Source organism: Squalius cephalus (assembly GCF_949319135.1).
Source record: "Squalius cephalus genome assembly, chromosome: 5".
Classification (NCBI taxonomy): domain Eukaryota; kingdom Metazoa; phylum Chordata; class Actinopteri; order Cypriniformes; family Leuciscidae; genus Squalius; species Squalius cephalus.
The window spans coordinates 47,137,883-47,154,886 of NC_137126.1; the positions used below are offsets into that span (position 1 = coordinate 47,137,883).

General features: G+C 35.7%; 1 protein-coding gene across 2 annotated transcripts in view; it reads left to right on the forward strand.

The window, feature by feature from the left end:
• LOC307158853 (ras-specific guanine nucleotide-releasing factor RalGPS1) overlaps positions 1-17,004 on the forward strand; it is a 141,686-nt gene that overhangs the window by 32,966 nt on the left and 91,716 nt on the right. For both annotated transcript variants that reach the window (XM_079871815.1, XM_079871814.1), the window contains exons 5-7: positions 1,046-1,129; positions 7,538-7,627; positions 10,507-10,599. In XM_079871815.1, the coding sequence (XP_079727941.1) occupies positions 1,046-1,129; positions 7,538-7,627; positions 10,507-10,599 (267 nt within the window). The remainder of the gene's footprint in view (positions 1-1,045; positions 1,130-7,537; positions 7,628-10,506; positions 10,600-17,004) is intronic.

A 17,004-nucleotide genomic window follows, 5' to 3' on the forward strand; every position in this document is an offset into this window, starting at 1 on the left:
AAATAAAAAAATTACTTTCTGTTACAGAACAGGGCATTGATTTCATACATGTCCACTGTAGAAGACATCAGGACTTAAATCATGTTTCCTATGAAATATTAGATATTATTATTAAAATGTTGTCAATTATTACTCCGATTATTACACTTCTTTTTTCATTAAATGTTGCTCCAAGAACACATTAATGTGCACATTAGATACAGTGTATAGATACATTGCATTGAATGGAAATATTAATTTATGGCCATTTTACCCACGTATTGCATAAAATAAAATGGTGTATCAATTCATTCCGTTATATCTTTCATAACATAGTTGAGAATCATCTTTATAAAAATTTTGGTTAAAAAAAAAATCCTGAAACCCCAAAATTTATTGGTGATTGAAAAAAATAAAATAATCCCATTGTTTTTGCATATACATATAATTTCATGTCATTTTATTTTTTAAACAACTTAGTCCTGGTGTCCACTACAGAGGACATAGCATAACGTATGAATAAAATATTAATTTCATATTTTTACCATTTGTTTCTTATGGACCTGTGAGACAGGACCTATGAGAGACATCTGGAAAGCGGTAGATCATTTTCCGTCGAATTGTCTTCTTTGCTCTGTGTTTTTGCAGCGTCAGTAATCAATTGTGACAGTGTATAAATAGAGGATAATTGCAAACACATTAGTTTAGCTGAACTAACGGGTAAGCTGCAAATGAAGTAAACTCTGAATGTCCGTCATACCCAGTTCTCCCGCGGGGTTGAGTGTTGAAAAAATAATCAGAGCAATCTGCATAATTATTGATTTAAAGGTGGAAACTTGAGCTGAAAGAACATATGAAATCATCACTTAGACCGGGTTTAGTTACACTTGGTTTAAATACAGGGGCTCCACGGTATAATCATTCTGCTTCCACTTACAGGCCTGCTGTCAGTCAAAGGCACTGTCTCTTTAGCGTCTTCATAGGCCCCAGAAACTACCACTGGAAAGAAAATCAAAATTTACACTATTTACTTTCTTAATCTCAGTTTTTATCTGTTGTGTTGTAGGAGCTTGCAAGCTGTGGTTGGAACAAAAAGGAGAAACACATTTTGGCTCCCAATGTCGTTGCCTTCACACGGAGATTCAACCAGGTAAGATCGACAAGTGGTATGTTTGCTGAGTTTCTGTCGTTGTTTTTTTGGTTTTATGAATTTGGTGATTTGTTTTTATTTTATTTTATTTTATTTTATTTTATTTTATTTTATTTTATTTTATTTTATTTTATTTTATTTTATTTTATTTTATTTTATTTTATTTTATTTTATTTTATTTTATTTTATTTTTTCATTTTATTGTATTATTTTATTTTATTTTATTTTATTTTATTATTCTATTTTATTTATCAATAATAAATTATATAGATAAATTAAAAGTAATCAACTGAATTACCGGTAATTAAATTGCTAAACATAAAATAAATATATATATTTTATTTCACCATCGTCACTCGGGGTGTACAAAAACATATGGCTCATTCCAAACGTTACAAAAAGAAACAATTATATATATATATATATAATTATATATATACATACATGCATACATACATATACACATCAATTCAAAATGTGTAGTTGAATAGATATAACAGCGTAGTGCTTTTAAATCAGTAAATCAAATCGTTTAATCAGTTAAATCAGCTTGCAATCATGACCTGATATCAGACTGAAGCACATAATAAAATAAAAATTCTGATATTGACTGATAATGATCTGATGGAAATATTATTCATCCCCAGTTGTTGATATCCCAGTCAAATGCTTCACTTATTCATTTATATATTCCTTTAGTTTTCCAGATGTGAAGTGTGTGCTGACAGAGTTCACTGCGCTAGAATACTGTGGATATAAAGTGTATTTTTGGCTGGATGGTGGTTGATATAATGCCAGCAAACTACAAACTGTGCCACAAAACCATTATCAACCTTATGGCCTAAAACTTAAATATGTGCTGGAAATACTGTTAACAAATCACACATGCATGGGCAAATATCCAGCCTGGTGTTTCGTTCCACCTCAAGATTTAGCTTGCTGATTCTGCTCATGTTTAAGGAAGAATAGAGATGCGTGGTTTGCCGAGCTTGTGCTCGTCTTTCGTCAACATTCATCTTGTCATCTCACATGTTGTTGACATAGGGCACAAGCGCCACAAATTATCACTCCACCAAATCCAACAGCGAAAACCAACATTCTTTCAAAGACATGTGTTAGAAAATATTTTAAAATAAGTTGTTTTTGCATGTAATAATTCAGTTTTTATTAATTGTATGGAATTGTGTCATGTAAAAGTAACTTGGATACACTATAATTTAAGATTCCATACCAAGTTCATATAAGTTGACGTGTCGTCTGCACCCATTTCTTGACTATTTTTGCCAATAAGCTCATCTTTGTTTGCGTGCACTTTGTTTTGTTCTCAAAGTTCTCCATCCTTTAGATTTTGTAGTTTTGTACTCGCCTGGCAAGCCTCGTATAAACATTTTCGTGAATCAGTTTTGTTCATGGAATGCATTTTGATGATTAAAATGTTGTTTTGTTATTCAAACTTGGTGATGCTGATGGATTAAAAAGCTCAAGGAGCCATTCATTATAAAACCAGAAGGAAGTTTGGTTTTCAAGCTAATTTATAGGCTAAGTCTTCGGCCGTAAATTAATCTGATCTAAATTTGTGGTTTTACTGTAGCACTTCCATTCATGCTTATGAAGTTTCAGCCTGGAATTAATTTGATTTTAAATCTTTCTCTTTAAATCTGAAACATAATTAGATTGACTGACTGGTGTGTCCCAATTTTACATATTCACAATTTTGTGAAAGTGCTATAAAAGTGCAAAGCAGACATTTGATGACCCACTTTTTACATTTATGGCATATGTTTAATGAGAGGATTTGTTCTAGTTTTCTAGCCAGGGTTGTGTGGAAATTACATAAAAGCATCAAGTTCCCCGCTGCAAATTTTCCCTTTTGAAATGGTCTCAGCCTCCACAATTCTCCTCAAAGTCAATCTCACAGAATTCCTTCTATCCTGGTTGCCAGTGTCTTTGGTTTTATGACATCATAAAGCCGAACATGATGATCTGGCTTCCAGACCTTCGGAAAGATGGAGTGGCTTTGAGACCCTTTTCTTGGCCACCCAAGATTGTGTCTTGCTTTAAACAATGCCTGTCGTTTGATGTACTGTAAATTGTGCCCAGTTCTTGTATTAGTAGTCCTATATTTGTATTTATTTATAGAAAAACACATGTATATATATGTATCTTTGTGTGTGTATGTATGTAAATGTATATTAGGGCTGTCAAAACTGATGTATTAATGCATGCGATTTATTTATTTTCCCCGTCAACCTTTGACTAGCGTTCCATCATACTGTATGACCATGCTCTTATTCATGCAAATGCTTTTAATCCATTCACACGCAACTAGACTCAAAAGAGAAAGCAGCTTTACTGGAGCGCATCTGTGAATCTCACACTCGTGCGCACAGAAAGCCACTTCAGACAGCACTTGAACGGACAAAAACACACTAAATTATGCCAAAATGCCAGTTTTGTCGAGTATCCTCGCAAGCACAGTTAAAGGAGTTAAATGTATTTAAATGAACGTAAAGCAACACAAACAATAACTTTTTGTGCATTTTGACAGTCAAAATCTGAACTGGTCTGACTGGGCCAATAGAAAAGAATTGAGCCCTGATGGATTGATGTAAATGTGACATTTATTATAATGGGTTTATATTAATATTGTTTTAAGTTCACTTAAATTAAAAGTTATATTTTTTTAAAGCCTAATAAATGTTAAAATTGATAACTTTCAATTGTACTGTAATGCTGAATGCCTATAATTAATGGCTAAAATTTAGAAAAAAATCTATTTCATAGAGACATATATAGAAGTATTGGTATCGGTGATGCCTTTCATAAAAAAGATGCCATTAAACAAATATTAAAAAATATAGGCTAATTTGGAGGTTAAATGTGAAATTCGTGCAATATAAAAATATATAAAAAGCTTTAATGGTAGGTGCGATTGATTACAGAAAAAGGTTTTGACAGCACTTATATATAATATATGTGTGTATATTGAACTGAACCGCTTTACAAGTCCTAGGGTGCTAAATTTACCTTACATCAAACCACATATTAGTATACGAGTAGTGAGAAGTCAAGCATCACTATTAATATTGCTCATATTAGGTAGGGATTTGAACAAACCCCTAAATGTTAAACATTTGCTTGTAACTTTATCATCTACTTAACTCCCTAACTTAAGAGTTACTCATCTAAGTGATCAGATTTTCACCTTGGTGACTATATTAGTGGATAACATAAGGTGAGCTTTTTTGAGCCGATAAACAACCATACGTTTTGCATGCTCACATTTTCATCAATGTAAATATCTAGTCAAACTTGTCTATGTAATAAATCAGCTCTGTATTTTTTTAGTGAAATCAGGTGAGCAGAAACTGTACATTTTGGTCCATCATCATCATCATGGCAAATAAGCAGAAACTCTGGCCCTCGAATATATTATAGCGCTCTTTGCCAGTTCATTGTATATGGAGCGGGAACAGAAGCTTTCAGAGCTGTTTTGAAGGCATTATGGGTAAGAATGAAGTAGATGAGCTCACTCTCTTTCATGAAGGGGGTCGCAGCTCTGCGCTTTGGTGAAACCCACTTTACAGCCTCTTTGGAAAAAGAACCGTCATCTCCGAGCCAAGAAATGCAGTGTCTCCACGGGTTTCTATACCAACCAGAGCTCTTATAACATGTACATGATTTGATAATGAGCTATAGGCTATGACATCATTGCACAGTTGGCTTATCTAGTAAAGCGGCGTTCTTACATGTTAACTTAACACAGCTGCGATACGCCTTCATGCAATATTGCTGGAAAACTTGACTCAAACATTTTGAAGCTCATTTTATTTAGATAATAACTCTCAATGATGATGACTTGAGCATTGCACATTTGTCTTATAAATGATCACACTGAAGTGTCTGTTAACATTTATGAAACAAAGGAGGAGTAGTTTGGGAATTTTACCAGAATTTACATGATTAATTAATGAGGCGATGACGTTGAATAAGCCAATAAAAGCTTGTTTCTGGCTCACACTACATAGTGATTATTTAAAAATCTTTTTTTATTATTATTTTACAGAAATGTAGTTATTATATAAGATGTGTATTAACACTTTACAATAAGATTGAATTAACTACTTTAGTTAACATGAACTAACAATGAGCATTTATTAATGTCAATCTCAGCATTTACTAATACTTTTTTAAGATCAAAAGATGTATCTGTTAACATTTGTTTATGGACTGGGCTAACATGAATATTAAATGCTGTAAAATATATTAATTTAGGTTAGTTAATGCATTAACCTTATTGTAAAGTGTTAAAAAAAATTTGTTCTATATTTATTTTTAAGGTAAATACATCTTTTTACAGTAAAATTTTAAGTGAAACAAAGTTTAAACTAGAGCCAATTCTATCCTTATCCTTCCCTTTAGCAATGTTTACTATTAAATCTTTTCATACTTTGCTCTCAGTTGCTCATACAGTGTCTCTCAGTTTCACTACAGATATTTAAGTAATTTACACCCATGTTTTATCAATTTCTTTCCATTGTCGCACAGCGTTGGCTTCAAGCAACATTCACATTGGGAAAGATGTCTAATGAAGTCTGGATATTTAAAATGTCCTGTCTATAGAGCGCTTCAAATCACTCACGTACTATATGAAGTTAGGATGCTCATGCAGTCTATGTTGGCGCTCACTACTTTTTTTTTTTTTTAACACAGAAGTCGAATATTCAATTCAAGCTTGAAAATTATAAATCGTTGCATACTCACTCGATTTAACGTCTCCTTTTAAAGGATCAAAGTCAGGGGCCAAATTTATGTTCAAACTTTGTACCCTTTTATAAAGATAACTTCCTGACATCATTTGCTTGGACAGTTCAGTCCATATATTCTTAGTTTACAGATATATTTACTGTTTCCATTCCAGCAAATTGACTGCATTCTGCCGGTTTTCCCTGATAAACCAGCAAAACACCAAACAAAGATTTGTTTTCAACCACATTTATCATTTTAGGACTTTGGACTTCGGTTGGCTTTTTAGACTTAATCTTAGTATGCAGTTGTAATGTAGTTTTTTTGTGTGTGTTTAAAGATATCCCAATTCTGTTGCAATCAGTAGTAGTTCAACATTGACTTTCTTTTCCTAAATTATTTGTCCAACATTAAATAGTATCTTGAGTTTGATTCCCTCTGCATGAAATATAATCGAGGCTGCTTTTGAGGAAATTGTTGAGGTTTGTTACCTGACTCTCGTTATGTTATAACGGCTCCCTGAGGCTGAAATCTTAAACTTTTCACTGCACTCAGAATCACTCAGACTTCATCTGCTTTCTAAGTTTGTTATTTTCTGTTGCTTGCGTAGGAGTCTTTGCCAAGTGAAGTCTGTGTGTCCAGCGTTCTGTGTTTGCCGCACAATTATAATCAGACTGGAGCGTCTCATTTTTCATTACATAACAACAGCTTTCCCTCCATCTCAGTTATTTCCAGCACTTTTGTTTTTGTCTATCAGAAATGGGTTTTCCACGAGATGTGCTTTGACGCCAGTTGAGTTTCCCTTTAGTGAAAAAAAAAAAATCACGTTTCCAAAACCACAGATGAAACTTGACCTAGTGCTGTCCTGACATGTCGTGATCTCAGATGACCTGAGGATGTTCATATATATACCGGACTGTCAGGATGTCCTGAGCTGATCTCAAGGATTGTATGATCTCGGGCTTTTTTTTTTTTTTTTACTGATCAGTATTGGTGTCCAATCCTGAATTAAACACACCTGAACCAGCTAATCAAGATCTAACTAGGCATATTAGAAATTTCCGGCAGGTGTGTTGCTAAACTCTGCAGGACAGTGGCCCTCCAGATAGATAACCCATAGATGAGCCTTTATTACATTTGAGTCCCTGAGAAACTCTCTGTACTGTATACATTGGATTGATTTTAAAGTCCCCCTGTAGTCAATAATTTTACTATACCAAAATTAGTTTTTTCCTTGAAAAAATGTCTTCATGCCTTTAAAATAGCTTGAATGTAACTCTGCACCCTTGCTTCATTTAGTATATGCTGTTCTATGAATATGCAAATGAGCCCCGCCTCCACTCACTCACTCAGCTCAGAGATCCACTCGTTGACGATCACACGTTGATCTGATTGGTTAAAAAGGTAGTTTGTGACGTCAGAAAGCATATTAAAATCACCACATAGACATATAAACAACATTAAAAGCTAGATTTTCACCACAGTGGGACAGGAGATAAATTTAATGTACTTGAAGTGCGCACCAAGCACTAGGAAAACACAAGTATCAGATCGGGACGATATTCAATGACTCTGATCGGATCGGGGGAACAAAAAACGTGACATCCCAACTTCTCAGCCAATCAATGTTCCCTGTCATCACTGTTTTTCCCATCTCTTCAGGTGAGCTTCTGGTTGGTACAGGAAATCCTCACCGCTCAAACCCTGAAGATCCGTGCCGAGATCCTGAGCCACTTTGTCAAGATCGCAAAGGTACTTTCATGAACAGTTATTTTCAATACTTTTTACTATTAATAAGAAAAAAGTATTACTATTAGGCTGGAAAAGATCACCAATGCACCAAAATCTATTGCCAATACATCATTCTTTATGTATCACAATGAACACCACAATGTCAAATTCATCAGTTTATTCAAGGATAAAAGTTTATGTATGTGTTATTCTCAACTACAACATTTCCCATCATGCAATGCTGCCTTAAATTTGGCCACAACTAGGTATCTTAGGACCTGTTTACACCTGGTATTAAGAAGCATTTTGGTCAATCGGATCACAAGTGGACAACACTAAATACATGCGGGGTCTAAAAAGTTTTGAGCTTGTCCACTTTCCTGGCCTGGATGCCAGCCGAACTTGGCCCCGCCCTCAACATTTTTAGGTCGGGAAGTTCAGTCTGGACTTGATCCGTTGTGGAGCTATTATGCTCGAACCAGTGCTGTTCGGACCAATCAAATTGTCAGGGCGGGCTTTATACGATGATGGACAGATGATCAACTGTAACGTGATCATCCACGTCACCAAAGAGCGCTTGGGTTGAATTCGTGATGACTGCCACTGGAGAATTGAGATTTCACGAGTTCACAATTACAAATAAGTCAGATAGAATTAATGCATATTTGGCGTGCTGTACGAGGAGAGGCTCTGGGCTCGGTATTCGGCCCGAACCCAAAGTACTCCCCCCGTATTCCTGGCTGTGGAAGAACAAGCCAAGAGTGAGTGGAGGGATGCTGAAAACTGTCAAGGAATGTTAGGTGAGTTGACAGTGAATATATGCTTCATCTCATGCTGATAGGGTAGACATGGTAATTGTTTGATGACAAGTTGATTGGATTGATTATTTGAACGTGCTCCTCCCGAACTTTATGAAACATCAGATTCCCCCATCGCGTCTGTTATAGAAGATATCGACAGCGCATTCATTTTAAAAGAGGAACAGAGAACCACGATCAAGGCATTTGTCGATCGGAAAGATGAATGAAGAACATACGCCACTTACTTTATTGCTCTGATTGGTTGTAGGTCTATACAATTGAGTGCAGAGGCATTTTCTCTCCTGGTTCGGTTGAAACACGCCCCATAATCACAGCCCAATGGAGCAGTATCAAACTCACATTCTGACTAGAATCTGAGTATGACGACGTCAGGCTACCACTTTCCACCATCGAAAACACATTCGACCGGATCGCTTTCATAGTGTAAACGCTCATGTGGTCGAATGTGTTCAAACAGACACAAAGGACTGTCTACTCTCCTCCTACTGATCTAATGAGTAAACATTATGGGAAGAGCTCTAGCCAGACGGGATTTAAACTTTGGCGGCTGAAGACTAAAGTTTGACTCACAGTGTTCGGCTGGTCTTGTGGCTGTCAGAGCAGAAACTAAAGCTCCGTATGTTTTTTGCTTGTTTTAAATAGCTGATTTTGTCCATTAGATCAAAAGTTTAAAAAACAAACAAAAAAAAGCCATACATTTACCCACCTATAGACCCTCCTCTCGGAGAAATCAGGACAGAAGTGGTTGAAAGTGTCTCCCTTGTCTATTTGTGATCCGATCGAACAAAACACATCTTAATACCAGGAGTAAACGGGGCTTTAGAAGGCAGCATAACGAGCTAAAGAGCAATTAGCTCTGCATTAGATATACTGAGAAATGTGTCTCTAATGATGTTGAATTGCTCCAGCTGTGTCGTGCTGCAGTTGTGCATGTTGTGAGATGATGTTTGTGAGTCTGTCCAACTTCGACGGCTCACCTCATTAGTGTGGACTACAGAATATTATACAGTATGTTCCGACTTTGAAATGAGGTGCCATTACAGTCGGTTGGCACACACTAAGCATTATTATTTAGTTTTATATAACTATGCATACATTTTCCTTTATTTCCTTCAAATATCCATTACTTTACTTGAAGAGCTTAATGAAGTCCAGATATTTACGATAAATAGAATGTGTTATAATAAACTTTTTATAATAAACGTTTTTTTTCTTTTTTCACTTTTTTCAAATTTACTTCTATGTGGTTTGGAAAGCTTTAGTCTCACTATAGAAATGCTACATTAGGGCTAATGATTTAGCAGCAGTTATTTTTATATATATTGCACACTTTTTTCTTTTTTCTTCTTTTTTAATAACTTCATTTTGAGTCTGATAATGACTCTGACAAATGTTTGCCCACCCTTTGGTTTTTCATCCGGATAATCTGGCTCTCAAAAGAAAGTAAACTCATCAAAACAAGCCACGTCAATGAAGCGGATCAGATATCAAGACTCGTGAGCCATCCTTCAGATATCTCATGACTGAATCTCAGAGGAACACTTGCTGACAGAACAAAAGCTGAGAAAAACACTCAGATTGTAGTCATCACGTGTCATGGCGTCGATTCGGCTGTGCCAAATTCGCTGAAGCGAGCACAAATCAGTTTTCCATCATTTGATGCGTATTCATTGTGGGAGTAATGATGAAAGCAGGTCTGTATCTATCTGAAGGTCACTGTCTTTTAGTGGATGGCGTCCAATCAGAGAGCAGTAAAGGGACTTTTGAGTGTGGGCGGTATCAGTCACATCATCTAACCTAACAAACAGACAGTAGTGCATGTCTGCTTCATTAGAAGTGCATGTGCATTTTCTCTGTTTTCACAAATCGCAACCTAGTCTTTTATGAAGTGAGAACTTTTCATTACATGCATTTAATAGCAAAACATGATCAAATAAAATGCAACCAGTAAAACGGAAGTAGTTGCTACATAAATATACTCTTTGACTTGCTCGCGCTCTTTAAACAGCCTTTTAGTGGTTTGTGCATTGAGTTTTCTGAACTGTATAGCAATTCACCACTTGCTTTCTATGTGTGCAGAAACTTCTAGAGCTGAATAACCTTCATTCTATGGTGTCGGTGGTGTCGGCACTGCAAAGCGCTCCCATCTTTAGATTGAGCAAGACCTGGGCGGTAAGACAAACTTATTTGATGACACTTATTAAATATTTACTTTATTGAATGAATCTGAGGCTGTCCTCGAGGAGAGGTTTAGTCAGAGGATAGTTTCTGTCCCCACGGTATAGCTAAATACAGCCAGACTCGCCATAGACCTCAAACCTTTGGCTATTTAATCATAATATCTGAATTCTAAAAATGTTTTGCTCATAAATCATGGTAAGTATGTTTTCTGCACTTTGCCCACTTAGTCCTGTAATTATTTTTTCCCTGCTTACTTTGAAACTGATGCTTTTTAACACAACCGTTCCACTTAAAGCATGTCGTTAAAATGGAAAATTATTCTCAAAAAATTTGAACTTTGTGGAAAGAGACGTGGAATCCAAACATAACACTTCTCTCATCATATTCTATACTGTATGGTTTTTAATAAGCGTAGATTATGAATAACTAGTGATGCACCCGCATGAAAAGTTTGGCCGAAACCAAAACTGAAGTTCTGAACAAATTGAGATGAAAACCCGAAAGCAAAAAGTGCTCGTTTTAAAGTAAAGCTCATTCAGTATGTTTTTGAAAGAAGTCTCTTCTGCTCACCGAGACTGCATTTATTTTATCAGAAATTCAGTAAAAACTGTAATATTGCAAAATATTATTACAATTCGAAATAACTGTTTTCAATTTGAATATGTTATAAAATGTAATTTTTTTTTTCTGTGATCAAAGCTGAATTTTCAGCATCATTACTCCAGTCCTCAGTGTCACATGATCCTTCAGAAATCATTATTATAAAGATAATAGCTACTTTTTTTCTCACAATTGTGAATTTACATAACTCACAATTGCAAGTTTATATCTCACATTTTTGAGAGAAAAAAGTCAGAAATGTGAGATATAAACTTGCAATTGCTAGTTATAAAGTCAGAATTGTGAGATAAACTCACAATTACCTTTTTTATTTTTTATTCAGTGTCGGGAACAAGCTTCCATAGAATTTACCAGCCAGAAATATTTTTATCAGCCCAGTCTATTTTTTGCATAATTTCCTTAATCTGTTTTTGTTTTGTCAGACCATTTCTTGCATTTTATTCGTCTACATTGCTTGCATCAGATGAAAACCTAGAAGCGAGGGTCAGGCTGTCGCTCTTATGCAGTATTAAATTAAATCATGCATTATGTTGTAATTCCTAAATGCTTTTTGGTCTGTAAGTGCATGTTATTTACATGCCAAAACCAGGTTGCACTCACATTTGTAATGGCAAGACTGAATTTTTGACCTTTGACCACCTAATGATGACTAGTTTACTGGTGGATGTCTGATCATGCTGTTCTTTCTGCCACTCTCGATCAAGATGATCGTGACGATAGCAGGGTTTCACGCTTGAACTTTTCACTGTTAGCATAAAACACTGATTTTCTTCTCGTATGGTCTTGATTGTCCAGGGCTTTTTAAATCCAGCTTTTTTTTTTTTTTTGCCTCTATTTGTAATAGAAGACAAGAAATGGCTTCAATGGCCAGATTACTCACATCACAGCTCAATGTATCCAGTGCTTTTGTTTGAATCCGGCAACATGCAGAAGCTTTAGAGAGTTTTACTGGTTAAAAACTGAATGTCTAGGTGCGTGTCTTTTGGCACTCGCCGTTGGACCCTCTTACTCTTCACATCTGAGGCCTGATGACCACTTCCCCTAAAAATGAACAGATGTTTGAAATAGGGAGAGAAATTATGCTCTTAGGAAGTGTTCATCATTAAAATAGATGAATAATTTCCTGTACTTTCTTTCAATGAACAGGATGACCTTCAAAGTACTAGAAACTTATTTTCCACTTGATTTTGGCCACTGCTTTCAAAACCTGTTGATTGGCCTCTCTGTCTGCTGCCTACTGTCCTCTAAAGGCTGGAATACATGACTTTTACACAGATTTTTACCACTATTTGCAGTCTGGTTCAGTCGACAATACTGTAGTTGCCGAAAGTCTGCGTCAATCTGCAGATTTTGGGCCGTCGGAAATTCGGAACTGACAGATTTCACTGAAAATCAAGTAGTATGTGATGAGAACAGACTCTGATTTTTATCCAAATTTTTTGATTCCATCAAATCGGATGATATCAAAACTTGTTCGATATTTTGAGCCGGTTTTAGAACGCATAAGAATATGCGTAACATGATTGTTAATGCATAACAATAGCCTCAATATTTGACTCATCAGCATAGATAAAATGACTGACTACGCCTGTTATAATCTAGAATCCATACTGACCAAACGCACTCACAGAGTCACTACAACGTCTCCTGCTCATCCATGTGTGTTTCATCCGTCATGTGTCTCATAGGTGCGCAAGTTTGTTGTGTTCGGAACGATTTGAAAGTCTGGTAGTGTATGATCCTCAGTCGTTTAGTGTATGATGCCCGGTTTTTCTCTGCAACCATTTACAAATTCAGGCAATTGTATGATGATGACTACTGTTTTAAAATCTGTTCAGATTGTATTCCCGCTTTAAAGCACTGTCCGAAATTAATTTCGAATTCATTTTCGAATGCCTTTTAAATTCCCAGTGTAGTTTCTGATTATTAATTGAATTTGAGCTAGCAAACAGGATGCAGAATTATATTTAAATAAGGAAGTACAGACAAAATCAATTTAAGTTAAACAAAAAACATAACAATTTTTTTTACTAGAAAAGCAAAGATTTCAAAATTAGCTTGACAAAGTCTGAATAGTAGTTTAAAACATGTTATGGCTTAATGAACAGTGAGGATTTAGTGGGTGTATGTACACTACCGGTCAAATGTTTGCATAATGTTCTCAGCATTGTAATTATAGCATATTTATAATAATTTTTTTATCGCTTTAATGTGCCAGATTTTACTTTTTGATGTTGTTGGATGTTGTATGAATACTTTAGCCAAAAAAAGAAGTCTTAGAAGGGAACGTTATACTGGAACGCTCAGATCAAGTCAAGCCACCTTTATTTATATAGCGCTTTTTACAATGCAGATTGTTTCAAAGCAGCTTTACAGTGATTTTGTTTCGGTTGTACAGCTGATCTAGAAGAAAATAGTGTCATAGTCCAGCTTACGTAGGTTTAGATCATAGGTTTTGTAACAGCTAAGCACTGATGTCAGATCCATAATGTCGCTTAAACTCAATAACTCTTCAAAATGCAATGCTTTTGCAATTCCTTTTATGATTTTTTAGCTCCAGGTTTAGTTCAGTGATACTTACCTCTGCATTGGCTATTGATGATGCCAAAATCAACTTTGCAGGCATGTTTATGGCCCTGTCCATCCACCCTCAGAAGAACACCAGGGACCGCTTAAAAACCGTTCCTCAGCCGATGAGTGTCCGTGGCGCCGGAGGTTTGGCGTTAGTCAAGGTGACGTGGATGAGAGATATTAATTTATGTACAGCATAAGAACTAGGAACGTATCTGATATAATGCGAAGTCCAGATTCATGGACAAAACGCAAGGGATAGTACGTAAAATATGATGTCAGGGGAACAACACAAATTTGGAATAATGATTGATTGTTGATTCAAAAGCTCAAGACTGTAATCATTGATGTCTTGCAGCAAATTCTCATTGTTATCAAAGGCAAGTATCACTGTTGCTGTTGCTCAATACTTAGACTAGGCAAGATGCAACAGCTTTCCAAGGGCAAGCAATGAATCCATACACACTTAAAGGGATAGTTCACCCCAAAATTTTAATTAGCCCATGATTTACCCTCAAGCCTTCCTATGTGTATACAGTATGACTTTCTTCTTTCAGACGAATACAATTGAAGTTATATTAAAATAATTCCTGGCTTCTCCAAGCTTTATAATGGCAGTGAATGGTGGAGAAAATTTTGAAGCCCAAAAAAGTGCATCCCTAAACAAATAAGGTTGGGCAACAAACTCAAACTTTCTTTTTAGACTTCTAATTTGTGAATGGTGTTTTGTTTTGCTCTGCGCTTCCGCGTTCGTCAATACGTCATGCGTGAGTTCAAGGGTCACTCTTTCACTGTAAATCGATGCGTACGGCCGTCTGTCGAAGCTAGTTATTTTAGTCGATAAAGTTCAGTTCATAGCAATTAAAATTTAATCGATTTGACAGCAGGTGTTATTTTAGTATTATTTTTATACTGCTATAATTTTCATTAATATTTTTTGAATTTGCTTTCAATTTTATATTTTCCATGTTAATTTTATTTTTATTTTATTTTTATTATTTATTTTAAATATTACAATTTAATATTAATATTTAACAGATTTTTATTTCAGTTTTAGTTCGATTTTAGTCCAAATTTTCAATGAAGTTTGATGAAGTTTTCATCCAATATTTATATTTTATTTCTGCTTTATTTCAGTCGACATAAAATGTTTTTAATAGTTCTAGTTAACGATAATAACCCTGATTGACAGCCCTGCTTGTTGTTTCATTTCTTGCCTGGTTTTGATTGATTTGAACAGACCAAAACGCATTAAACTTGCTTGTAACCCGTCACACATTATTTGTGCTACATGAATGATACCTCAACAATCCACAATGGTGAATATTGGGCAAGTATGACTGTAGAAAACAGGAAAGTATTACATGGTTAGCCAACAAACTTTATGGCCCATCTGCAGGTATGAGCTGGATGAGATTGGACTGTACTGTATTGAAAGCAGTCCAGGTCTAATTAATCCTGCGAGACCAGTAGCGCTTGTTTTATCCTCTATCCTCACACCTGCTCTCTCAGCCAGAGACCTGCCAGCTCCTGCACACATTTTCCTGCTCGCTCAACCCATTATGGCACCATAAAGAGCAGAACAGGAGCTTTTTCAGTGGCTTTGTTCGCAAAAGGGCCACTTCAATCCCTACTGTTGAAATTGAAAGAAGAAGATTATACAGTGTTCTCCAGTAGGATTTGCCTGACGTTTCAGAGCTTTTCAGCAGACATCAACAGCTGGCACTGCAGAAAATTGATTTGAATCACAGATGGAGGAAATATTGGCTAATATTCGATGTTAGGCATGCATTAGTGAAACCACCTGAAACATGGTATATCCGCTTTCAACACCCTAAAGGCCAGAACCACCGCTAGACCATTTCCAAAACCATGATTTAGATGAGCTACGACTTTTACCAGAAAGAACTCTGTTAGCTGCATTACAGGCTTCATTGATGGGGAAGGTCAGAGTACTTTGGACATTATTTTTATTTATTTATATTTGCATGCAAGAGAATCTCTCTCAGATATTCAGATGTCCCACGGGTCATCTTGGGCTTTGATCAATGAATGCTTCACCCCATACGGCTAAATGATTTCCAGTAAAACACAAGAAAAGAAAATACATATTCAGTCTTTCTAGTTCTAAAATTCAGTTTTTATTAAATGCATTACTTTCTTTTTTTGTAATTATTTGTGAAATTTACTAGCAGTTTCTGAGTGAAAATTGTCTCAAAGTATATCCTACACCAATTTATTTTTAGTGTTTTTAAGATCAAAGTCATTTTTGTTTGATAGTGCAACATGAAATATGTAGTACTTGTGTGTAACGATTATTTTGATAATCAACTAATCTGTAGAATCTTTTTTATTTGCGATTTTGAAAAATCCAAAAATTATTTATTGTTTTGCAAAATTATTGAACATCCTGCCCAATATAGTCCTCCAAAAATTTAGCAATTTGAATGCAGGAACAAAAATATAGGCAATGTATCAATAGCCATGTTTCCATCCACATTTTTTTTATACAGATTGTGGGTTATCACATAAAAAATGCTGAATGGAAATGCCAAGATATGCATAAATTCTAAAAGTATTCACTGAACTGAGGTGGAACATTTTTTTTTACGCGATAAGACACATAAGATATGATGGAAACACGTTTACCGCATAAATCCATCAATGCGCAACAAGAAACTCAGCAGAGGATGTGATTGGATAACTGGACTAACCAGCGGACCAATCGCATCACGGCATCTCAAATGTTGGTTTGGTGGTTCTGAAACGCCTGAGTCAAAGTCCGTCATCAGAATGATTTGGTTTCATTCCCTCCAGAAGCGTCTCACAGGATTGTGTTTCCAAACACCAGCATCCGAACACAAGAGAACATGACAACGTTTATTGTTTCGTCTGACGCTCTGAGACTCATTCATGATAGAGGAGAAAAGAGCCACAGTTTCTTCCCTGATTGACACAACATCCATTTTTATTAGAGATGTTGTGCCAATTTAAAAGGAAGTGACAATTTTGTTCTCTCGAGCAAGGTAAATACAATAAGCTATGTATTGTCTGTCATAATGTCGGAGGGTTATTCATGGTCTGTTGTGGTAATTTTTTTAATGTTCGATGGTTGAAGGGAGAGTAGAATATTGTCATCTCATTGTACCCTGTTTTTGAAAATGCTTATTGCATAAGCATAGTCAAGTCAAGTCATCCTCATTT